Source organism: Gasterosteus aculeatus, chromosome 7, assembly GCF_964276395.1.
Source record: "Gasterosteus aculeatus chromosome 7, fGasAcu3.hap1.1, whole genome shotgun sequence".
NCBI lineage: Eukaryota > Metazoa > Chordata > Actinopteri > Perciformes > Gasterosteidae > Gasterosteus > Gasterosteus aculeatus.
The window spans coordinates 27,643,025-27,668,367 of NC_135694.1; the positions used below are offsets into that span (position 1 = coordinate 27,643,025).

The 25,343-nt window shown below is 46.4% G+C and overlaps 1 protein-coding gene across 4 annotated transcripts; it reads left to right on the forward strand.

The window, feature by feature from the left end:
- Window positions 1-464: 464 nt before the first annotated feature.
- On the forward strand, window positions 465-25,044 carry sh3pxd2b (SH3 and PX domains 2B). 4 transcript variants are annotated; one of them, XM_040181067.2, is made up of 15 exons: window positions 465-897; window positions 2,904-2,984; window positions 7,975-8,050; window positions 11,648-11,724; window positions 14,284-14,375; window positions 17,410-17,435; window positions 17,727-17,762; window positions 18,725-18,856; window positions 19,028-19,129; window positions 19,808-19,891; window positions 20,991-21,108; window positions 21,265-21,470; window positions 21,561-21,607; window positions 21,727-21,852; window positions 21,996-25,044. In XM_040181067.2, the coding sequence occupies exons 1-15, from the start codon at window positions 826-828 to the stop codon at window positions 23,523-23,525; spliced, it is 2,805 nt and encodes a 934-aa protein (XP_040037001.2). In that variant the 5' UTR covers window positions 465-825; the 3' UTR covers window positions 23,526-25,044. The 4 variants fall into 4 exon arrangements, with proteins under 4 accessions (XP_040037001.2, XP_040037003.2, XP_040037002.2 ...); XM_040181069.2 differs by lacking the exon at window positions 19,808-19,891; XM_040181068.2 differs by lacking the exon at window positions 17,727-17,762.
- Window positions 25,045-25,343: the final 299 nt, after the last annotated feature.

Sequence of the window (25,343 nt, forward strand, 5' to 3'; positions counted from 1 at the left end):
CAGTCATAAGCCTGTATATTATATGAAAGCATCATATTACAGAAGACCACAGTTAAAGTTAAAACTTTAAAATGCAAAATAACTCATAACATATTAAATGGGAGGGGGAAATGGCAACTTTGTAATAACAAATGACTCATTTTTGTATTTGAGTGGAGGTATGTAAAATGATATTAATTGTTGATTAGTTACTATCCATAAACGAAATGGGTTTCAGTGAGGGGGGTCAAAGGGTCACCTGACAAAAAGGCGCTGTGTTCTTAGAGAATGCAACAGATTCACTGACATAACTAAAAGCAAAATTCAATTAAAATTCCAAAAATCCATCGTGCCGAAGTCCACTTGGGCGAGACGCAACACTTTCAATAACCATTTTCTCCTCCTTTAAACGCATTAATGACACATCGGTGCGCGTGGGTCTCCGTCCCCGTGGATGCAGCTTTAAGAGAACTCCGGAGAGCCCCGGCGGCCCGGGGCGAGGAGGAGGAGGAGGGGGGAGGCAGGCAGGGAGGGACCGGCTGGGTGGGAGTGGGCGGGCCGGGATAGGCTGGGAGTTCGGTCAGCGCGACGGGACGAGGCACGAGAAGAGCCGGAGGCAGACGAGCTCCTGTTAACTTGTGTCTTCCGCGCGGCGGAGAGAAAACAAAGCGTTAGTTTGCGCCCGGAGGTCACAGATCGCGACCCGCCGGATGACAAAAGAAGCGTCCCCGTGCGAACTTTCCAACCAAAAAAAAAAAAAACGGGCTTCGACCGCTCGTGAGATCCCCAACCGGGGATCCGTTTTGTTTCCCGGTGTAACGGAGGCGTGAGGAAGCAGAGGACACGATGCCGCGGCGCACCGCGCAAGAAGTCCTGGTGCAAGACGTCCAGAAACGGAGAAATCCCAACAAACACTACGTAAGACGACTTTTCTTATCGCTCGGGCTTTGTTTGTTACGACTCGCGTCTCTTCCCCGTCCGGGAAAAGTCAAAACAAAAGAGGGGTGTCAAGTTACAGATTACCGAGACCAACCGGAGGAAACACGGTCGGATGTTTTATCTTCATTATTTGTTTGGGTCTGAGATTCGAACCCACAACTTTTAGAGATCTGTTTTGGTTGTTTTGGATGAGGTCATTGGAGCACCCAAATGGATGTGGCTCACGTGACCTTTGACCAGGTCCGAGTCTCTATACGTCCCAGCGACTGTCCTCCATCTAGTATACCTTCGTGTGTGTGTGTGTGTGTGTGTGGATTCACTATTGTCCCCATTCTGCCACAGTCTGCCGTGCAACAAAAATGACTCCAGAGTGCTTCTCGAAGGCCTTCTGCCTCACGTCTGCCATCACGAAACACGCCGACGGGCAAACCGGTCCAGGCAGCAGCACATCCGCATTAATCCCCCCCCCCATCAGTTCAAATGAGGCACTTTGAGCTTTTCATGCCGCAGAATCTCCCAATTTACTGTACGAAAAAGCACACGCTTCAGGCCGGGAACCAGGAAGCAGAGCTCCTAAGCTCATCAAAGGAGCCACGTTCTCACTTTTGTTACCTTAATTATCTTAAGACACCACACGAAATGTTTTGTTCACGCTACTTCCACAGAGTAGCCGCAGCCGCGTCGCGTTGGGTAGACGGAGACGGTAAAAAGTGATTCGCTTTCAGGGCGGACGAGAAAGAGGAATAATAGAACCATTGTGTGGATGTGTTTTTCATCCCCCACTGCCGCTCTGAACTTGTGTGGGAGACAAGAATCCGGAGAAAGACAAAGATCCATTGCTCTCTTTGCTGCAGAGGAGCTTTGCTCGTCCTGGGGGGGGAATTCGTCGGCCACAGTGAATGCTGTCTGTTTAAAAGTAACACATATGTCATCGTGTCCAGAAGGCCGGCGGTGGGAGCCTCTGCCAAGGCCTCAGCAGGTGTTGGTGTTTGTTCTGTGTGTGTGTGTGTGTGTGTGTGTGTGTGTGTGTGTCTACATCGGTTTGCATTTGTGTGTGTGTGTGTAAATGATGCCCGGGTTGAAGGACCAACAGGCCTCATGGGGAGTGTCAGTGGTCAAGGACACCGAGTTATTGATGTCCCGCGTCTTGTCCACCTGTCTGTTTGCTCTCACGCTGTCCATGACTCTGGTGCTCGCTGTGCACGTGCAGGCGGGACACCTCGATTCTTCCAGAACCCTGGAGGTGCAGGTAATAGTACAAAAAAAACCAGCTCCTCTCGTGCAAGAAAAAGAAGGAAAAAAATCCCATTCCAAAGACAATATGAAAGCATTTAATTGCCAGAATTCTTGTTTCAATGAACCAAACAGACCAGCGGCAACACCCTAAAGGCCCATGTTATTGGTTAAGGTTTTAACACACTGACACAAAACTGTTTGTATTTGATGAAGACAACCCCCCCCCTGCTTGTCTCTGTGGCTCCTGTAGTTGGTCCATCCGTGGCCTTATCTCACTTCACTGCCCCAAAAGAGGGAGGGAGGCCAGAGAAGGTCTGGGAGGGAGGCCAACGGCATTCAGCCAGACACGCCGGGCCAGATTCCCATCAACTGCCTGCCCCTCCCCTCTTCTCATAGCTTACATATATAATATATATATATATATATATATATATATAATGTTGTGACGTTATTTCATATCGAACTCCTGCAACAACGTCTCCGTTGCTGCTGCAGGCGATCGACTTCGTCTTCGGCAGGAAGTGATGCAAATTATTGGGGAAATGAAAGAATCGTAAATCCCCGTTGCGTTGTAAGGATGATGATGACGGCATTGCGCCCCGGATGACGCCCCCCCCCCCCTTCCTACAGGAGTCACCGCCGCTTCCTGGCACCGTGACTCAGGAGCGCTTAGCAAGTGGTTCACTGCTTTGGATCTTTGTCCAACCTTTGTTTGTCTAGACTGATTTTTGTCCTTTTTGTCATCGCAGGTTTACATCATCAAAGTGTCCTGGAGCGATGGAAGTACGGAGATCATTTACAGGCGCTACAGCAAGTTCTTTGACCTGCAGGTATGTGTGTGCGAATGCTTTACTAGTTTTTTTTTTTTTTTAATATCTTGTTTTTATACCACAGCAGGTTGTGCGGTCGCAAGTTCTAACCTTTCCACTAGTGAAGACTCTCATATGCCCCTTTTCCACCAAGGCAGAACTGGTGCTAGTTCTGAGCCAGAGCCTATAGTTTCAAATCGGTTCTTTGGTTTTCCACCACCAAAGCACCAGCTCCGAACCAGTGAAAGTGGGTCTTAAGTAGCACCATATCATTGCTGGTCTAGAAGTAAGAACCGCTTACGTCAGCGGCTGGGGGCGGGGTTACCGTGACCAACAAGACAAGAGAAACTTTGTGATCCGCCATTCTTCGATAGCAGCTAATCGAGCTAACAACAACACAATGGACGCTACTAGGCTAAAAGGCGAGCCGCGCGAACGTGTTTGATCCGCCGTGTTTGGATGTCGATGTAGGTCCGCAAAGCCATGAACATCAGTAGCAAAGCAACGGCCGCCATTGTTGATGATGTTTTCGTGTTTGGCGCCGCCGCGCTAACGTTGCTGGGAAAGATGAGACGTAACTGTGACGTAGGACTTGGCTCTGCGCTGGCTCCTTAGCCTGTGGAAAAGCAAACCGGTTCTTTGGAGGCTCGTCAGTTGAACCGACTCCGAACCGGCTCTAGCTCTGGCTCCGAACCAGCACCTGGTTCTTGTTGGCGGAAAAGGGGTAATAGAGAGCACGCAGTTGGAAAATGTCCCAAACAAAGTCAATGGCGGACGGCGATGAGCGCGAGGACCCACTGCTCCTCTGAATCATTCCCGCGCGTCACGCTGGCAGCGGGGAGGGAAGCTCATTGGTATTCTTCTAGTTTCCGTCCCTCTTTGGAAGGTGATGGATCTGAGGCCTTGGCCGCCTCTCTGCTCGCAGAGCATCGACTCCAGGAAGCCCAGAAGGACGACCCGCTTTTAATGAGCACGTAGTCAATTCAGGCGCAGCCCACAGGCGACCCTAATTGAATTAAATTCCTTTTAATTGATTGGGATGGGCAATGAAATAGAGAATTATAATGTTCCGCCATGTTTCTTCTGTGGCCGCAGAGCGTCGTGTTGACTAGAAGAATGGAAACCATTACGATGTGTGTAGTTATGGACACGGATCTCTGCTGTGGAGTCAACACATTCTGGCTTAAAGAAGAGGCTGTTTGCTCTCAACTGGTACTATTTTAAAAGGGTCTTTAAGTCATGAGTCTTTAAGTGACTTTTCAAAGCTTGACATCTTCGCAGCGGATGAAGAGCGAATGTCTCTGAATGAAATGTCTGTGCGTACTTTGTGACGTCGCCGGAGGCCTTCGGCGTCAGATCGATGGCAGCGAACTAGATGAGCATGTGGTGGATATTTGCAGCAGGGGGATTCCCCGCTGGTCTTTGCCCTTCCATCCCATGCAGCTGCTTCCTGCTGTGTTGACAGCCTGGTGTGGGGGGGGGCGGGCGAGGGGGGGGGGGGTTGACCGATACACAGCCGATCTCTTATCTTGTGTTAGATTTGGCATTCGCGTGCGAGAAGCCACTTTAAAGGCTTTGGCGTTTCTTACAGAAAAGCGGCGCCTGGCGATTATGTGATTTAAAAAAAAAAAAACAGCTTTGTTTGAGCTATTGTGGCGCTTTGACCCCCGCTACTCGGGTCGCTCTAATGCGGAATACGCCTTTTGGCGTGACCTCATCGCTCGGCGTCTCAGGTTTCCAGCTGTAGGACTCGATCCTGCAGCTCAGTCGGTAACGTTTTACGCTGCGTTGGATCCTCCTTTGCTTTTTGCCTTATTCTCTCTTTTCTGTCGACCCAGGAGCCGTTTATATGAAATACGAGAAAAGGACACAAAGTGGTCACACCAAAAAGCTCCAGAGCTCGACAGGAAGTGTTAGTCACCACATCCTGTCAAACACAGCTGAACTCAGCATCCGGGGAGGCGGATGATATTTGTGGAGCACGAACCGCAGACTGTTTGTTCTCCCGGTGACTTCAATGGGATTTCTTCAGCCCTGAGGGTTGTCCGCCATCTTGCTCGAGAGCTTTTTGCTCCTGGTCATCAGCTTTTTTTCCCCCTGGAAGCTCACGCAACAGGCTCTATGTAGCTCCTCGTAAATAGCACCAGGGAGCTAAGCGTCCACAAGCGAAGGGCGCAGCGATCGAGGATGTGATTCGTTAAGAGAGCAAACTGTGCAAACGTCATTTTGGTGCGGAACCTGTGCTTTCCGCCCTCCGTTATAGTGTTAAATTTTTACCAAAAATAGTGATCTCGTATTTCCATGGCGCTTAGAACAGTTTCCGTGCTGCACACGTGTTCACTCGGCTTCCCAGACAAAGTATTCCAGCATCCTCGTGTCTTTTGGAAACAGAATATACTTTCTTTTCTTTTTTTTTTTGACTTGGCTTATTCGCAGCTGCACAGCTGTCACATATTTTCCATCCACAGAATTAAGTCACAGCATTTTTTAAAGGGGTTGCCTGTTGTGCACATTCCACCAAGAGGCGACAATCTACTCATTTCCTTCTTTCACGCAGTAATTATCTGCCAATTTCAGAATGAAATGTGCATCCTTAAGCTGTGTCCTTTTTCTTCCGCGAACAACGATACACAACATGTGTTTTTAGTAAAAACCTTTACTAAGGGAATACTGAAAGATAGGCACACCTTACTGAAGTCCTATTAATAATATTTGTTTTGGGGATCTAGTTGGTGTGGACTGAAATATTGTGAAAGAAAATCAATCAGATGATATGAATTGTGTCAACGTTTTATTGCACTGGAATCGCATTTGGTTCTGCAGATGAAGACGAAACTGTTTCTGCAACTATTCTTCATATTTCAGTGAAGTGAAAGGCCAGAGTTCACCGTGGAACACTGGTTTGCTTTAACTCGCTCCTCCATATGTGTTTGATTATGACTTCTGGGGTTGGAAGTGGCTACAATAAGCAGTGTGGCGGCAGCGGAGTGAGATGAGACCTGTTTTGTTCCTATTGAAGTTAAACCGATAGTTATTTTCGCTCAGCCATCCATCATTACCCAAACCTGCCTGGGGATGACACGGAAAATGTCCTTATTCTCACTACCTAAGACCAGCGGCCCAAGTAAAAGAATCAGAGGACCACCGAGCAAGTTGCAAAGAGAGAAACTATTGTTCTCTGGCATTCTGATCTCTCATTGAAAAAAAAAAGGTCCGTCTCCGATGTTTCCTGTACGGAGCCATTATCTGCAGGCGGACGGTGTGGTTGAAGCGGATATGGACTAGACAAATCAAATCACCCTCAGGAGAAACGGTACACAACAGTGTGCGGCACATTATTGGGCATATTAACAAAATAGTGACGTGACATTTTGACCTGGAAAGATTTATTTGAACTGTAGTCGGTGAATGAAGTGCGTGAACGGACACGTCGCAGTTAAGAGTTGTAGTAAAATTATATTAACTTGGAAAGAAAAATAATGTCTACATTTCAGGGTTTGAACTTAAGTATATATATAAATTAGTATGGAACTGATGAGTTTTGAAATTATTATTTTTTGGCCTATTTCTACTACAGTAATAATAGTCTTGCCTATTTAGATTGATTCACAGTCATTTCCAATAACATACTTGTTTTCCACCTCTCGACTGTCATCCTGCTGCCTGTGGATTACGAATATTTAAATTTTGGTTTTCGTGATGTAACTGGTGTTTTCAAGAGACGTCTATACTTTCTCCAGAGGCCTTTTCTTGTTTGTGTGTCTCTGATTACAGCGCAGATACACGGGTTAAGAGTAGACACGGAGACTCGGGTGTGTCTCCTCTGCACTCGGCCCGGCTCACACATGGGAACAATTACAGCGTGTGGGGCACTGGCTGCTTTGTGTCTGTCTCCCTGCCTGCGTCTGCCTGTCTGTGTACTGTGTCATTCTGAAGTATCTGACTGATAAACCAAGTAGATTCGGGAGTTTTCCCTCCTTTTGTATCTTTTAGAACAAACAAGATTAAAGACTATAAAGTGGACTGAGCCACCGGACTGCCGCCGTTCTTCTCACCGTCGTCTGTGTAACACGGGGGAAGTAACTGCACTTTTGCAGTCTTGTCCAAGGACGAGCTCTACTCATTGATGTTGCTAGACAAGTTGCCATAGCAACCACGCGATTACGCCAGGAAATAAACATCAGAGACGTCAGATAAGCTGAATCACAGAAATCCCGGCATGAGCTTTAATGAACAACCAAACCAATGTTACAACATCCGAGCCCATAAAGGACAATCTGAGGAAAAATCCTTCTGAGATCTCAAATCCAATCTAATCACTGGGAATAAACATAGCGAAGCGCCGACGGCAGAACATTCTTGTCGGTTATTGCATGTTCTGCATATTCCAGAAATGACTCCTTCATACCAGTCAAGGTACAGCTACATTTCTCAGCAGGGGGGGGCGATGAAAATCCTCCCTGGCTCAGACGTTTGTTGTGACCGCTGCGTGTCTCTGTGCAGCGCGGCCGTGACAGACTCGATTTTATCAGGCTGACATTGAACAGACCCTGTTCAGAAATGCACTTAATCTCGTGGTCCTGTTGTAGCAGTCGTATGCAACTATATGACTCAGAAAGACGGAGTCTTTTAAAGAGGTGGAAAAGAACGATCGAGGGAAGCGGCAGATCGGAGTAGCCGCCGCTCTCCGGCCTTGGAAACGCTCGAAACCGAAATGTTCCACTGTGTCAGTGGTGCCTTGCAGACTAACAGCCCCTTTTTGCTGCAACAACATATGCAGCGAAAGGGGAAAACCATACCATCTGCTCAGGACATTCCTAATCATTGGCAGACCTTCCTTTTATTGGCCCGAATTCCTCGTAGGAACTGCTGATTTGTAAAAAAAATCGTGAACCCTTCCTCTCCGGTCTCCGCCGTCCCGCGGTGTGTAATGTAAAGGCCGTGTTTACTTAAACGTGTGGGCGTAAATGCTTTGTCTACAAACAAGTCTTCATTTATTGTCGTTTTACAGATGGAATTGCTGGACAAATTCCCCGTGGAAGGAGGCCAGAAGGACCCTAAGCGTAGGATCATTCCTTTCCTACCAGGTAAGGACAGTGTCCTCCAAGGCCCCTTCAACACACACACACACACATGCAGAACATGCACACGACTGGCGGGCAAACAGAGGATGGATCATTTTCATGTTATATTAAGTAGTTTAAAGTAAAAAATGAAACTTGACGGGGTTTGGGGCTTTCTCCTGTTTATACTAAATAGGTTGGACAAAGATTAAAAGATGAATCCATTTATCTAGAATAGTTCAATTCAATTGTTTGTGGTATCTATGATGAAAACATGCACACAGCAAATCTCTCATTCATATCACTCATTCTGGACACTAACTCACATTCTGAGAATAAACGTAGAGAAGCAAACTATGTTCAACCCGAACAAACCGCTGCAACCGTCAAGAAGAGATGAAGAAATGTATAATTCTGCATCTGCCCTTTTAATCGCTCAGGCAAAAAGCATGTATGCAATTATGTGGAGTTTCGTTGGAGCCTTTGGGTGAAACATTAAACGTTTTTTGAATTTCACAAAAGAATACTAAAACCAAATGGAGCCAATTCACCACATTCATTACGGGCTGTTTTCTTGGCTCAGCTGCACTTTTGTCTCTGCTGAATCATCATTTTGCTTAAAAACCCGACGGGCCAAAACAATAGTTTCTCCTTTTTAGTTTCCATCTCTCTCTTACACAGACAGGTGGCAACAAAGCTTGTTTGGGACGAGGGCTTTGTGCATGACTGGCTTTTTGAAAGGGTTAACGGCCCCGCTGAAAGCAATCCCTCAGGGGGAGTTTGGGAGAAAGCCTCACCCGACCCCAGCCACACCTACCCTACCAGGGGGGGGAGGCAGGACTTTATTTTCTGGCATCGCAGGTCTGGATCTCATTCAGAGAATAGTATGGCGGCATCGGTCTTAATGTGCCGGCAATGGTGGTAAACGACGGTTGTAGCTGGTTGTCATCTACGGTTACAAAGAGGTGTCGTTTGTGTTTTGACATCTCATAATTTCAACTTTCAATCCACTTTCTTTAGTGCGGAACTGGGCCTCTATAGTTGTGTGACTGCATCACTCCAGCCAATCCAAAGACGGGGTTTGTAACCAATTAGATGTAGAGATACCATGGCGACTGGCCCCGCCCCCTTCACTGTCAAGGGCAGCAGCAGCGAGCGCGTAGAAAACATCGTTTAGGGACAAAGTAGAAGTCTGGCCCGTTGACTGAGACAAACCCAACAAGTGGTTTTCCTTTCACTGTTTGGTCTGTTCAGGGCCTTTTTTCCCCCCTTCTTTGGTATCTCCACATCAGCAATGTGGCTTGTCTGCGTTGGAGTTTCTGCGGCCCCTTTTTGCCTGGTGAGCACGTCACAAGCTCGCCTGCTGCATTTTACTCGCTACACAACTACATGAGTGTCCTAAAAAAAATGTTAAAAGAATCTCAAACCAGGACATTTTAAACCCAAACTGTTTTTTTTTTTTTATCCATATGCCGTTTTTCATCCCCACAATCTCTCACGTTGCTCGATTCCTTTTTGATGGGTTCATACGTGACATTTAGATAAAAGTGCTGAATGTGACGTTCGCCCCAGAGGCTCGAGCAGCGCTCTGTAGCACAGCACCAGCAGGTCGGCCTGTGAAGAAGAAGAAGAAGAAGAAGAAGAAGATACCAAGGATCCAAAGCTGCGCTTGTTAAGGAAATGTTTCCCTCAGAATATTACATCTACTGTAAGCTACTTTTCCAGCTCTTTCCTTGGCTCGGGCCTCTCCCCGCCTGCCACAGTAGGCGGGACGGTATGCCGGTCGGGTCAAACGCATCACCGCTGGTCAGAACCACGCACTCTGCAGTCGGGCCTTCTCTGAAAGCTCCACACGTTTTTTTTTTCTTCCCTTTTTTGAAGCAGAAAACAAGCAGAAAACTCCCTCGCTCTCCTTAAGAAAAACAAAGTAGTCCGATACTCTTGGTCGCGCTATGAGACCGGCCGTAAAGTCCACACTGCCTCGGCCACGGGCTCCGAGACCGCAGTCCTCCCTCCCCCCATCCTCCCCCGCCCCCTCCTCCCTTCCTTCGTCCCCAAACAAGCCCTTTTTTTTTCTCGGCTGCAACCAGGAGCCGCCCCGCATACAGAGTGGGCAGTGTTGAGTCAGTGCTTCTCTGCTGACCCCCGAGCGCTCTGGAAAACGGTCAAGAAAGCTTTCTGTTTGAGGCTATGAGAAGGGGGGGGGGGGGGGGGGTTGAAGTACTGTAGGTGACTTTCCAATGTCTCTCAGGTTTGTGTGTGTGTGTGTGTGTCTCCGAAGGTGATTTCTGTTGTGATTTCTTGGTTAATGGAATATAAATTCATAAACAGATTTTACAAAATATAAACAGGCTGTAATGCTCGCGTCATTATGTGGATAAAAAGTTGAGGTTTAATGTTTTTTGATGGTTTCAGAGTAAAGCGTGTGTGAGCAGTCCATCCAATAATGGTCAAGATTTGTGTGAAAGGGCCGGGCCAATATGATACACAAGCAAATCATTAATACCTGTAAGCCACATGCCAATCCAAGTAAACACAGTTGACATAGTTTGCTGTACAGGTGGACATTTTGACCCGATAGACATCGGTGTACCTATTTTCGATGGTAATAACTGTTTGAATACGAAATGGTCACCCTGGTCGTCAAAAGTCACGTAAGCCGCGTAAGTTGGTGACTCTGCAAAAAAACAACTCAAATGCTGTTCAGATTTGTTCTGGCAAAAAATCTCATAAGCCACAAGAACATCCACTAGTTTGACTATCCGAGTATCCTCTCCAAATAGACCCATTTATAGCAAACGGATGCCCTGATCCACCAGGTGTACCGCACATTACACATTGCAGTAAGCTACACTCGACACATTATTAGTGTTTGAATGGGATTTCCTATATTATTTTTTTTACTTTGTTTTTGTCCTGTGACACAGATTCATCCTTCAGCATTCCCGCTCTAAATATTCTCTCAACAAATCCCATAACCCTTTTTGAAGGCGGTGATACGTTTTGTGTTCGGGGGTCTCGACTCCCCGGCAGGTTCATGTGTTCGCGTAACCTGGCAAAACTTCAGTGGCCAAAACCAGGAGAAAATAAATGCTGGCTCTCAAATTCCCAACATGCCATTGAGTTTTAAACGGCCTGTTTCTATCCACTTCTAGTTCTTGTTTTTGGCCACCCACCATGTCTGTGCCTGTTGTTGTTGTTGTTGTTTCACCCTCCAAGATCGGAGCAGGACATTCGCATTCAAGCCGTCATGGACACATAATGTGCTTTCCCAAAATCATTTATTCGTGACTTGGAAAGGCCGGCCATTCCCCTTCGCTCCTTTCCCACCTCATTGTGCTGTCGCTGATATTGATGACCCGACTGTAATGTTGCCTGCATGCTAATTCATTAGCTACGTTTGGTAGAAGCCACTGCGTCCTTATTGTCCCTCTGAGGACTCTTTTTCAATGTGGCTCCTGACGAGAGCATCCAAAACATTGTTTATTGTATGCGATGACTGATGATTAGAATATATTAATTTGTATGCTGTGGAATACTGGGTGCAACACTAGTATCAGATGATACCATTATTCTTTTCATTCTAAATCGTTCTTTTTTTTTTTTCCCGCTGTGTTACAGGGAAGATCTTGTTTAGGAGGAGCCATATCAGAGATGTGGCCATGAAAAGGCTGAGGCCCATCAACGAGTACTGCAGGGTGGGTACATGGACGGTTTATGAAAGCCACACTGAGCATTTGCATCGTCTTTTAGTACTTTGTACTAAAACCAAGGTAAAGAAAAATAACCGTCTTGCCCACGTCGTGTCAACTTGGTCAAGTACAGGGAAAAAAACGCCACGTTCATGCCCCCTGTGTGTGTGTGTGTATGAGCGGTTTCTCTTCAGTACATCTGCGAAAATCACAAACCCTCAGCTTAACCCCTCAGACATTCCAATTCAAATATGTGCTCATATTCATCAGATCTAAGCTCGTGGCCACACTAAAGGAGAGATTGTCCGAATGGATTTATCAGGTTTCCTTGTAACAAAATGCAAATTAAATGTACTTTAATAATACCTCTCGGAGGTACAGTAAACATGCTGACATTTTATAGAGCACAGAGCTGTGTCGTAATTAATTAGTGGTGTTTAAAAACACTGCAGCAGTTAAAACGGAGATAACGTGAAACCCGCATCATGCGGCCCGTTACACGGCTTTTCACCAAAAAGACGAATCACTGAGAGAAAACATTTAAGCACATTTTCAGGCTCCACTGTGGCAGATTTGCGACCATAAAACCGCTAATTGCCGCATTCTGACAGAAATGTAACCAAAGGAGCCTTAATGAATAGAATATGTTTGATGTTCAGCTTCTGAGCAAAAAAGACTATTTACAAAAGCAGTTTTGTGCCCTCGAATTTACTTCAAAGTAGGTAAAATGTGTATTAAAATCAATCTTTAAGGCTTTGGGAGAGCCGTGCAGCTCGACTCCACCAAGTGTCGCCTGGGGTTAAAGGAATGTACAGCTGGTGTAGGTTTAACATCTTTAAACACTTATGGGGAAAATAAGCGTTGTACCTTTTTGGTTTCAACGGGTGTGGATGTTAATGTGAACAAGCTTAGACACCATCAGGTGGGGTTGCTGCAGTCACCGTTTTAAAGATTACATTTACTTGTTCACGATGGTTCATTTTGGGAGTTAGGTGCTGGTTGATTGACGTCTGTCATCAATTTCCGCGGAGTGACGTTGATACAAATGACCCTGAAACCAATGTGAGCTTTATTTATACGCAGATGCTTTTTCGTCCACCCTCACATGCAGCATGTTTGAAAAAGGTGAAACCTCGCGATTTTCTTGAGTCAGCCCTTTTGTTGTGCAGCTGAGGCTTCATCCTGAGTCATACGGAATTTCCCTGGTTGTAAAGTCCTGTGTTTTTATTCGAGTCAGGAAACGTGTTCAGAGAAGAGAAGAAGGGGGGAGGAGGGGGGGATAAAACCGGAGTCAGGGATCGTGTGCATAAACAAATACTAAGACTGCTGAGCTAGGTTAGCTGGAAAGTCACAGTTTGATGTACCAAATGAAGTATCTCAAGTCATTTGCCTTTTTCATTCCTGCGGTGAAATAAACAGACTAATTTTTCACTGTTTTTTTTTTCATCCAATATCATAAACCTCCTCAGTTGGTTTGTCCACATGATTCCCCCTTTTTTGCACATAGTTATTGTGCAAGAATACAGTCACCCTGTACTGAACCATATCGGAGGGAATAAGTAGATCTCATTTCCATTTACTACTTTTCCTTAGAGAGAACACACACACACACACACACACACACACACACACAATTACCTTAATGCTGCCCGCGGTAAAGAACACCCATAAAGTCCATTTGCTGTAATGTACCCCGCACCCCCCAGTCTCCTCCCTGGGGAGAATTGTAATGAGCGGCCGGGCCACAGGCTAACACGAGGAGAGGAATAAATCCAAGGAGAGCCGGCTGCCCCGGGATGCGCGTTCACCTCCGGGAGCAGGGCGGCGTTGTGGGCGGCACGCCTCCTAAATCAGCTGCTGGGCGACCACGGTCTCCGGGCATGGGTGAAGCCACTGCAGGGGGGGGCTTTTGGGGGTCGTGTTGTTGCATATCAAGGCATCAGCATGCTAATGGAAAGCACACGTTCTACTCGGCCCTCGGCGGTGGTACTGCTCTTTTCCTTCAGAGGGAGCTGCTGGCAGCGATCTGTGGCAATAAGGCAAATGTGGCACATGGGACAAGGGCACCTTAGTTGGGGGTTTTTTTTTTTTTTTTTTGGCTTCCCCTCCATATCTGTCAGCCCGGACGTTCTATCAGCCCGTGTTCGACAAAGACTGGGCTCCCTTAAAGGACAGAACCGAAACACTTAGCAGTATTAAAATCAGAGGTAAAGGCCCGAAGAGGAAGCGTGATGAATAGCGTCGAGCTTTACCTGCCAGCGAAGAAAAAGAGCGGGAGAGAGAGAATCAACTCGGGGGTGTTGGCGGCAGTTATTCTGTCTTCCGGTTCGGGGCATCAAGCTGTTGAGGTGATTATCTGTGTCACTGCCGCCCTTTAGTGGCTCGGTTGGAAGAGTGTGGGAGAGATCAGTGTGGACATTATAACGACATGAAAAACCCGAGGGAACATGTGTCTGCACAGGCGGCGCGATCCAATAAGTGTATTATTCTAAGAAGAAGAAATGAGTCCGATTCACATTTCAGAAGTAGAGGAACAGCGTTCATTGTTATCTTTTGTGCCTGCAGGCCCTCATTCAGCTGCCAGTCTACATTTCCCAGTGTGAGGAAGTCCGAGTGTTTTTTGAGACCAGACCTGATGACCTCAACCCACCCAAGGAGTAAGTACCGCGCGTGGGCAAACACACAGTGGGAATACACCTGTCGTAGTTCCCCGCCCCCTCCCCCTCCTCCCAGGCAGGCTGCCGGTAATGAGCATTCATTACACCCTATAATAGAGATGATTTCACACTGTTGCACAATCTCCTGCTTATTCACTCTGGTTATTCTTGCAGAAATACACTTCGTGAGACGCTTTCTTTTTTTTTTTAAAGCTGAGTTTGCAGCTCGGGCTCCAAACAGCTGAGGCTGTACGGTTGCTCTGAAGACGCGTCGACCTGCTCTGTTGCCTCTTGTAAATCATTTTCACGTTTCCAGCGCTGACGGCTGCTGCGTGCCGAAAACTAAGACGTCACTGAGCAACGGACAAAAGCCGGCGTGTTGACAGGCACATGCGTTTTTCCCCGCCGGCCACGTTGACTAATGTGTTGTCGGTGAGGTCAGCGGCACCTGCTGGGCAGTGGAGGTCACGGGTGGCCGCTTTCATAGAGACCACCGTTAAGAGCTCGCATTTTGACCCAGGAGTCTGTCATCGCGCTCACATGAGTGGCACCGGGAGGCGACGTCGAGTTGAGCTACTGCAAATTTTCTATTTTCGTACTAAACTGCAGCGATAAATACATAACATTCGTGTGCACCAATACCATGTCACCATAGGACAAATGGAAGTACTTTAGCATGTTGTACTACTACCACTACTGCTAGCAAACAGTTAATGTTATGACATTCAAAGTAGCCGTTAAATGGAACAACAGCGACTTCAGTGTGCACGCCGACACTTTCAAATATACCTTCTGTGTTCATTTGGCAGCGTGGAACTCGTACTCACTCCTCATACTTTGTTTTGTGCAACTGTCTTAACAGTGTGGGAGTGAGTTTCACCTTGACATTTACTTAAGATGCAAAATGTAAATGAATGGATGCGTTATTACGCGCGTGGCTCCTGGTGCTCCGGGGTGTGTAGACGAAGGGTTTTTTCATAGTGAGATTCTCAACATTCTACACATTGTGGCCTTACAGATGATTTCGACTCCTCTAATAACGTTTTGCAATGTCGTTTTCATCCCATCTTGTGGCAAGCAGCTAATTATTCTCATTAACATTAACATTCTTGGTAATACGGTAATGTCTGTTGAGAGCGTGCGTGCGTCCACTGATGGAGCAGCTGCGGTGTCTCAAGGACAATTAACGGGACGCGTCGCTGTTGTGGGGATTGAATCATCTGCGCATGCGTTTCATGGCCCTTTTTTGGTCAGGTTGTTGATAACCGAGTTTGCTGTATTGCTCCAGCGCGTAACGATGACATCAGAATTGTGTGAATGTGTCACCCAGCGATGTTCCTCCTGTCCAAACGTACCTACCAGCGTGAAACCCAGAATCCTTTGTAACACCTTTGCTTTCTCTCTTTAAGGATTGTGCCAATACCTCAGTGTTCTATGCACATCCAAAAAGAATCCTCTAGCTGTCTAGTTTTAGGATTAAATTCCGAGGAGGTAGGAAACGGGGCGGGGCTTAGGGCATGTGGACATAGGAAAGACCTTGGTTTGTCTTCATTGGAATTGGATTACTGCTTTCTGCCAGTGCAGCCTGTGGCTTGGCTGACTGACAACGGGCCACAGCACATTCATCACGGGCCTGTGAATCTGCACCGAGGAGGAGCGCGTTGGACCTTCTCCTTAAGCAGCAGAAGGAAAGGGAGGAGGATCCGCAGAGGAGCGTTTCAATGTAAAGAGGATGTCGAGAGTTAAACTGGTCAGAAGGGGGAGGGAGTCTGTTGAATAGAGGAAGTGTCGTAAAGAGGAGGAGGCGAAGGAAAGAGAAAGTGGAATAAATTAAAAAAATGAAGAGGACAGCAAAATATAAGAGGAGGAGAAAAGGAGACGAAGGCAGGGAGGAGGGGAAGAGGGTCCATCTTGTACGTGTCCTTGTCCTTCATGTTCAGCGTAGTTTGGCTCCAGGTGTAGAACCAGAACCCAGAGTGAAGATGTCCACATAATCTCCAGCAGGAGAAGGTTGGAGACACGTCACGTCCTTTCTTTAACTGGAACCATGTGTTGTCTCACTCGTCATGTGGCCGCCTCATGACTCGAGGTAGTTTTTTTTTTAATTTCATCATAACCAGAGCAACGCAGAAATCTATTTGTGTGCGATTGGATTCAATCCCGTAAACCAGTCACCGTAAAATAATCACGTTGGGCCAAGGATCCGGGTCACTGGCTTCGCCCCGGTGCGTAACATGAACCCGGTTTCACCTCTTTCCGGAGCCCGGAGCCCTCGGCGCCGCTTCCGTTGGTCCGGCCGGGAATGTCTTTTTATAGTACGTTAATGGGCCGGCTGGTGGATTTAGATTTATGGAGTCTTAAGCCTCTCTCAATTACCAGCTCTGCAGATCGAACAATGCTTTCTGTGCCTGAAAGCATTCCTGTGGATGCGGGGAAACGGGCTTTAGTTGCTAAGGAAGATGACGGGAGGGAGTTAAGTAGACACGGAAGGTGCGAGGTATAAAAAGGAAGGCGACGGAAGGCCATTGAGCCGGGAGCAATATTTAGATAACAAACAATAAGCGGGAGCGGGAGAGTTAAATGAAATGCAAAGCACAGACCACCGTTGACTTTTTGGGCCATCTGGACATTGAATCAGCTGCTGACTGCTGCTGTGGGCCTATTTATCTGGCTAATGTCTAAACCAGAGACAGCGGATTATTGAATTTAACATCAGACTCAATTTCAGAGATCAGCTGCAGAGGCGTGTTGTCCACATGGAGGAGGGCAGAGGGGGCCGATCCCTTTTGCGTGCGTTTGTAGCGTATGTGTAGCTCTGAAGTGGTAACAATAACTTACGGGATTATAGTTAAATCCTTGGTGGAGTCATCGGTGTTGTTCTGGCAAAACAACGTAAACTATTTGGAATCTGACCAACTTCCGCAGCAACGCTACTGGTGATAATATGATAATATCAGTAGTCTAATAAAGTAAATGCATTCTGATTTTTTTTTTAATCTCCTTTGTGTAACGTAATGATTCTTTTCTTTAACAGGGAGCCTATCGGAAAGAAGAAACCAGGTAAGAGAGCTTTTCTTTGTGTAGCAGAAGTGGAAACGGGTCTAGTTGGCACTGCTCACGGCGTTTTGTCATTAAATTGAAAGTGTGGAGGAGAAATAGAAATAGTGCAACGTTGTCTCCATCTAGTGGTCACAATTGACGCCACAGGCGCGTTCTGTCTGAACTCAAATGACTCAAATGTTTTTCCCCAGAGTCACCACATTATTGCATTTATCCAAAACCACCTTTGCCTTCGTTTCACTGTTTCTCTTCACCCGTCTAAAATTCTTAAGTTGTTTTCCTTTCCATTAGGGGTTGTGGAGAGAGCGACTACTTTCCTAAAGCGAGGTAGTAAACCCTTGGTCGTGCTTTGTGTGTGTTACCCAGCGGGTCACTAGGGGCCTGACACCCCCGCCAACCCCCTCCCCTTCCTACCCTGGCCTGGGCAGGTGGGATGGGGCTGTGTTCAGGGCTTGGGGGAGGGGGGGGGGGGGCGTTTACGTTGGTCCCGCAAAGGACCCACTCTGTATTGGTGATCTCCTTCATCCGCTTCCTGTCCGGCTCATTTCTTGGTCGTATTGAAGTACGTTGGGGTTCGGGACGCAGAAACGAAACGGCAGCGATTCGCCGTCACACGTCTGAGCATCAGGAGAAATGAGCCACAGCGGCGTGCGTCTGTGCCACTGGTTGTCTCGTGGGCCGTCGAGTGTTAACATAGATGTTTCCTGGGGTTCCTCCGTGCTAACACTGGTGGCGGGTCTTCGTGGTGCTGATTTTGTTTTCGTGTGGAAGTCGCGGCCATGTGGATGATTTGACGTAACCGCCTTCACTCCCATTCTCCAAATCTCTCATTTCGTCTCCAATCACATCCGCTTCCTTCCTGCGCTTCATCTGTGGGTGGATCTCCATACTCGAGATAAGCCTCTCGCTTTCATTTTTGTTGAAGTGGAATCACTTTTGCCAAATAATGACTTTTCCGTTACTAAATGCATTTTGGCTGCTTTGTAAAGGCTGTGATTAAATTGGCTTTCTAGTCAAGTGGCTTTAAGTGAAAATAAAATCTGACCTTTTTAAAAAGGTCAGTTTTGCTTCCGTCTGTGAGAGCGAGGGCATTTAAAAGGTCAACGTCTCAAAGCCATACAGAGTCCACGTTCATGGACATTCATTTGATAATCCCATTAACAAATATCGGCAAAGACCCTCACAGAAAAGTGAGTAGAGGCTTTTTACACTATTGAGATTTCACCCACAGCCCACCTGACAAAGAGCAGGTGGGACAAAAAAAAGCTGAATGAGCTCGTGTTCAACAGGAGACTCCACCTCAGCAGACCCGCTCTTCCTCGACCAGTATGTGGCAGTGACCGACTACGAGAAGGCGGAGAGCTCCGAGGTCAGCCTGCACGTGGGTCAGGTGGTGGAGGTCATTGAGAAAAATGAATCTGGTGAGTTCCGTTCACTCCCCTCTGGGCTCTTTCACTCTCATCACCCCCATCGTTTTGCGTGTCTTTGACCGAGATGGTGCGGAATAATGAGGAAGCTGTAGACGGACTTGTGCATTTCTTTTCCTTTTAGTCGACTGAATTGATTTTAATGGAGACGTCTTTCTTATTTAGGGTGGTGGTTTATTAGCTCAGACGATGCCCAGGGCTGGGTCCCGGCCACCTGCCTGGAGGCTCAGGATGACCCTGATGACTTCTCCATTCCAGGGGAAGAAGGTACAACGATTTTTCCACCTGGCTGCTTATGTGAAATCCATATATAAGAGGCCATGTAGCATTTACTCAGCTGTATGCGCCTTCCCATTTGAATCGGTAGAAGTTAAATTGTTCATGCAATTTTGACAAACGTTTTGTGCGGCGGCCTTTCCAATCATGTCTACACACCAGTGCTACACACACCGTGCACAGCGCCATGTCATTTGGCATGCAGCATTTGACCCTCGTAGCATATACCAGACATTCAAACTCATAAATAACGTGTGCATGTGACCAAAACGTTGTTTGTTCTGGTGAGTTGATGACGGCCAACCGGTGCGGGTGTTTCAAGCTAGTTGTGTTCACCTAAACTTATTCATGCAAGCAAATCGTTTAAGTTTAAAGCACTTTAGCGTTGTCTTTACTGGACCCTGCCTTTTGAGGTATATTCTACTGGTGTGTGTTTCCTCTAGGCAGCAGCGATCCAATGTGGTTAAAAAACTGCAATTATAGATATACTGGCATACTAAGGCGGAGATTCCATAAATGCAGATGTTGAAAGATGCTGTAATGGGAGTAGAGCACATAAAGATCCACCAAAACTGCTATTCAGTTAGGATTAAAAAAAACAAACCTTGTCCAGATGGAATATGTAACATCCACTTCCTATCTTCCCCACTTACTGTGCTGGGATGGCAGTGCCGCGCAGATTCTGGTCACTGCCGAGGCATTTTGGTCGTCGAAGAACTTTAGGGGATCTGTTCAGCACAGGCTTTGGGCAAGGTGGAGCGCATGCCTCTCTTCTCCCTCTTTTCTCAGTGTGTGTGTGTGTGTGTGTGTTTGTGTGTGCATGGGTGCACATAGCTGTATAACGGAGCTGTATGCATGTTTGTTAGTGCACATTTGCGCATGGAATGTTTGACAGATGAGAAGTCCGAGCATGTAACTTAAATCATTGCACGCAACATGGATGGTGAGTTAATGACTGATTTATTGACACTTATTATTTTTCGGCTTTTTTCAACAAAAAAAATATGTTGCCACTTTTTTCCCAACATTTTTGGCCTACGATATTTTGACTTTGACTGTGATTTAACAAATATTTACTTTTTTTAAAACATTTTTCGACCTGACATATTTTTGGAATTTCTTCTCAAAACATTTTTTCGTTTTTTTTTTTTTTACATATATTACAACATATATTTCCTAATATCTTTGACTTTTTTCCCCCAAACTTTTTATACTGTATAAATACTATATTTATTTGACTTTTATTTCCCTGACATTTTTCGACCTAACAAATGTCTTCTGTGTGTACTGTACCCTCTCACTCCACAAGATGCTGCTCAAGCGTTGCAAACCTGTTAAACCCTCTGACATTTAAAAGAGTTACCAAAAATATTCAATCCAAATTTTGCCAAGATTTGTGCACGCTCGGCACATTTCAGGAGCTAGCAATCGAAGCTTGATGCTTACAAAGAAACCGAGACAACAAAAAGCATCAAAGTAGCATCTCTCAGTCAGACCAAGTCCAGAAAGACTGTATTGCATATATTGTATTATAATTTAGAAGAGTGTTCCATGTTTTAAAGGGATACACACCCTATGGGGGCGAATCTGCACATTTATAATTGTGCCGTGTGCATCTTCTTTTACTCTTAACCAGTAACAAATGCCTCCCCTTTATTATGACACAAAAGGTTACTTTGAAATGCTTCAAGCAATCTAAGTGTGCCACTCTGGGTCTCCCATGCCATTACTCCACATTCACGTTAATTTCTACAACTGTACATTTTATTATTTATTATTCTATTATAAACAATAATCTTCAAAGCAGTACTGTTTTTTTTTATCTAACAATATGTTCTTTATATGACTCCAGAAGAGAAGTATTCAGTGATTTACCCGTACGCGGCCAGGGACCCCGATGAGATCGACATTGAGCGAGGCATGGTGGTAGAGGTGATTCAGAAGAACCTGGAGGGCTGGTGGAAGATCAGGTAACTCCATCAATGACTAAAACAAAAAAACTATTTGCTTAAAAACATTGGATCTTAGATACTGATGGAGAAAATACTTATTTGGCGGAAAAAAACTGAGTACAGGTATCATTCCCACTGCAGCCAGAGATTTGACCTCTCACCCCCCCCACTCAGGTACCAGGGCTGCGAGGGCTGGGCTCCGGCCTCCTACCTGAAGAAGACCGACATCCAGGGCCAGAAGCCGCTAGCAGGCGCTGCTGCTCACGCCAGTGCCAATGACCTCGACGGGTTCTCTAAACAGAACCAGCAGAACAACGCAGCCAAGGAGAACCGAGAAAACAGCCAAAAAGAAAACAGGCTCTCGTTTTTCTCTGAAAAAAGTAGGGAGTGAATTTGAAATAACATAAATGCCTTTTACTCTTTTCATGAGAGGAAAATAACTGATTATTTAACGTCCCATCCCTCCACAGAAGTGGGAGCAAGACACCGACCTCCTCCTCGCAGAGACCTTACGATTGTAAGAGATGCACTTATCTATATGAGCCGATTTGTTTCGCATTGGTGAAATGCTCACCATTCCTTTATTTTATTTTTTTTGCTAAGTTAACATTCCTGTGCCCATCTCACGTTCCCCAGCCACGCGGTACAAACTTACCCAAGCCGCCGATTCCTCCTCAAGTCGAGGAGGAGTTCTACACAATAGCAGACTTCCAGACCACCATCCCCGATGGAATAAGCTTCCAAGCCGGACTCAAAGTGGAGGTGGGTCAGGCACTTGCCAAAGTTGTATTAAAATAAAGATTTTAGTTAAACGTATTTGTTGAAATAACCGTTTTGACCATTCATTTTCATTAAACTTTTTCACCGAAAAATCTGAGACAATGAAAATGTTTTTCACTTACCAGGTGGTTGAGAAGAATAATGGCGGGTGGTGGTACATCCAGATAGATGACAAAGAGGGCTGGGCCCCTGCCACCTTCATTGACAAGTACAAGAAGACCAGCAATGCCCTGCGACCCAATTTCCTGGCCCCTTTGCCCGACGAGATGGAGAAGCTGAGACTGGAAGATGGCGGACCTTCAAATCCTTCCGCGACCGACGACAGCTGGTCCAAACCTTTACCAGATGAGCCAATCGCAGCCCTCGACTCCTGTGCCCGGCCTAAGCTGAGAGATTGGAAGTCCAGCGGCAACAAGGGGCCTCCCTCCATCCCTGGGCCTCTACCTCCTGCTCCAGCAGCCCCCCCAGGCGAGGAGAAACCCGCTCTTCCGCCCCGAAGGGAGTCCATTAATAAGGGCTTCGAGTTGGACGTATCTGAGAAACCAAGAGCTGATCATTCCAAACCTTTGCCTCCTAAGCCCCCCGCTCCCGGGGTCATCGTGCCACTGGTTCCACCCAAAGCGGCCCCCTTCAAACAGGACAAACCACCGGAGGCCAAGAAAGAAGATAAGAGCAAAGCCCTTCTCCTTCGCAATGAAATGGGTCTGGAGTGTGGCCACAAGATCTCCGCCAAAGAGGTGAAAAAGTTCAGTCTGAAACCCGTACCGCCGAGACCAAAATCCGAAGCGCAGGAGGAGAAACCAGAGGCAGCCGGCCCGGCGGTGTTTACGAAGCCGAAGCCGGTGGTCCGACCCAAACCGCTTCCGGCCGCCAAGCCGGATCCTCCGGCCGAGAACAAACTGGACATCACCAACCTCAGGAGCAAGCTGAGGCCGGCGAAACCCGCGGATCCCAGCTGCGCGTCCGCAGAGGTCAGCCATCAGAATGGCACCTCGGGGGCAGCGACCAGCCCCCACCCCAGCGCCCCCCCGTGCGCCCCCCCCTTCCACATCCCCGCTCTCAACAACGGCAGGCACTGCGACGAGCCAAAACTACCCCCGAAACCCGTCAACGGTCACAGCCGCGAGAGCTCACCACCCGCTTCTGCCAAACCAGCGGTGCCTCCGCACAAAGAACCCCCGCAGAGGCCCCCCAGCATGGTTCCAAGGAGACCGCCTCCTCCGAAGAAGACCGACCCATCGAGCCCGACCGAGTTTAAACCTCAAGTCGCTCTGAAAGATATCCTGGATGTGTCCAAGGGTCCGCCGAGCCAACTCAGCAGACCGCCTCCCCCTAAACCCAAAGGGTTTGTTGCCAACAGAGAAAGAGAAGAGCCCAAGACGAATAAAGTGCCGCTTCCTCCCAAGCCGCAGCTGAAGGGTGAGAAGCCGGGCCCGCCCAAGGACAAGCTTCCGCCGCTGCTCCTGGAGCGCAGCAAGGACGATCTGTATTTGGCCGTGGCGGATTTCGACGGGGACGACCAGTCGTCCAGCTTCAAGGTGGGCACGGTGTTCGAGGTGCTGGAGAAAAACAGCAGCGGCTGGTGGTTCTGTAAGAACGTAGGACTGGAAGTTGAGAGCTGGATCCCCTCAAATTACCTGAACAAGAGAGCTTAGGCAGAATGTGCTCCCCAGATTGTGGCCCTACGAACGAAATGAGCAAACTTATGTTTTAAATGAGCAAAATATCACTGCTTTGTAGCTAATTAGCATTTCTTTAAGGGTACCTTTCGTTTAAAGCGACACGTTTTTTGTTATGTTGCATTTTGATAAGAATATTCGACCTAAACCGAACCAGCAATACCACAAGACCTTGTTTACCTTTTTCTATGTTTTCTTTTATATCTCAAATAAACATAAAAAGTGCTTTCCTTTCGTTGCCATATGCCGCAGCTTGTGTCCGTCTTGCAATAAGTGCGTCTCCGCCTATGCCTTCTATTATACCGTGCCTCTATATTATACGCTAAGTGCTAACGTGCTCTATATGCAACAGTAGATGTAGCCCTTGTTGGAATCAACACTAAAATCCTGCGGGAGACAAAGACTGCACATGTGGAGTTCACAGACCACATCTGGGCTTAAGAGCTATTAGCAATCACCAGGGTCTGTCTGTGCCAAGTAAAAGTGTTTTGTTAAGCGAGAGACATGCATATCAGTTTCAGTGCTATTGTGATGCTTTTCTTTGACTGCGTAATTAATGCTGTGCTCCTTTCTTACCGTAGTTTCAGTTGAGAAGGTTTGCACATGTGGAAGGGGAAGAATGCTACAGTGCATTTTATTCCTTAAATGTTTAATATTCGCTGTACAAATGATCCACGATGAGGCTTGAACAGCCGAGCAGACAAGTTGAAAACAAGTGCTCTGGATTCAGTATTTGAACGCTATCATGTTAAAATCGCACCCAAACAGTGATACGTTTAAAGTGTGAGCTGCAGAGCACTTCTGCATATCGGTACCAAATGTCTAGAAAAAGTAAAAGGTTGATGATATTCAGTGATTTGTGCAATCACGTACAGTGTTGCACGTGTACAGTTTGTTCTTCGCCAAAGTTTGGTGCTCAAATAACATCAAAGTATGAACATTGTAAAAAAAAAAAAAACTAATATTTTGCATCATGCTTGACTGGTCTCAAGTATAGCAAATGATTTTTTTTTTATTGTACAGAAATGAAAAGGCATATCTTAGCTGTTGTCACTTTTTCTTTGATGGGCCATCAGGTGTTTTACACTGTACTGATTTGGGGGATTAGAGGAAGGAAGAGCAACAATTAACTGGGTTGGTTAACAGGATTTGCTAATTGGAGTTAATACAGGAGGTTTGGGTGGTTTCTTTTTGTCGAGATGAAAGAAATGTGCAACCATGGCTCTTAACAACCAGACAAGACTACAAGCTGTTACACTGCTTCTAGTTGCTTTATTATAATCCCATATTCCACCCAGGTTAACAATTAAAGAATCATCTGTATTGTTGAGGATTATTTTACGAGGTCAAACGCAGGATGGTTCAGTACAGTGTAAGGCAAATATATGATGGCGTCATTTCAGTATTGTAGTCTTATTTACTTTTTTATTCTGTATTTTTCATTGCATAGAAGCTCATTTTCCTTAAATCAATAAACATTTCTGATTTCTCAGGACGCCTGTCCTACTGTCTCATTGTAAAAGTATTTGTTTTGCACCAATCAATATTTTCCAGATTATTTTTTTTTTTACATATACAATTTGCCCATTTATAACAAATTTACAATATTAGCTTTTCTGAAAAATAGTTTGCTTTTGATACAAATTGAGTAAGTCAAAGAACTTAACGATTCGCTTTTAAAATATGGCTGCCTGTTTCCTGTTAATCTCATGCGCAGTCATGTTAGCTAGACTTGATGGTCTATGCATCAGATAAGCGTAATCTACCCAGATATTATAAAAAAGGTCAATTGTA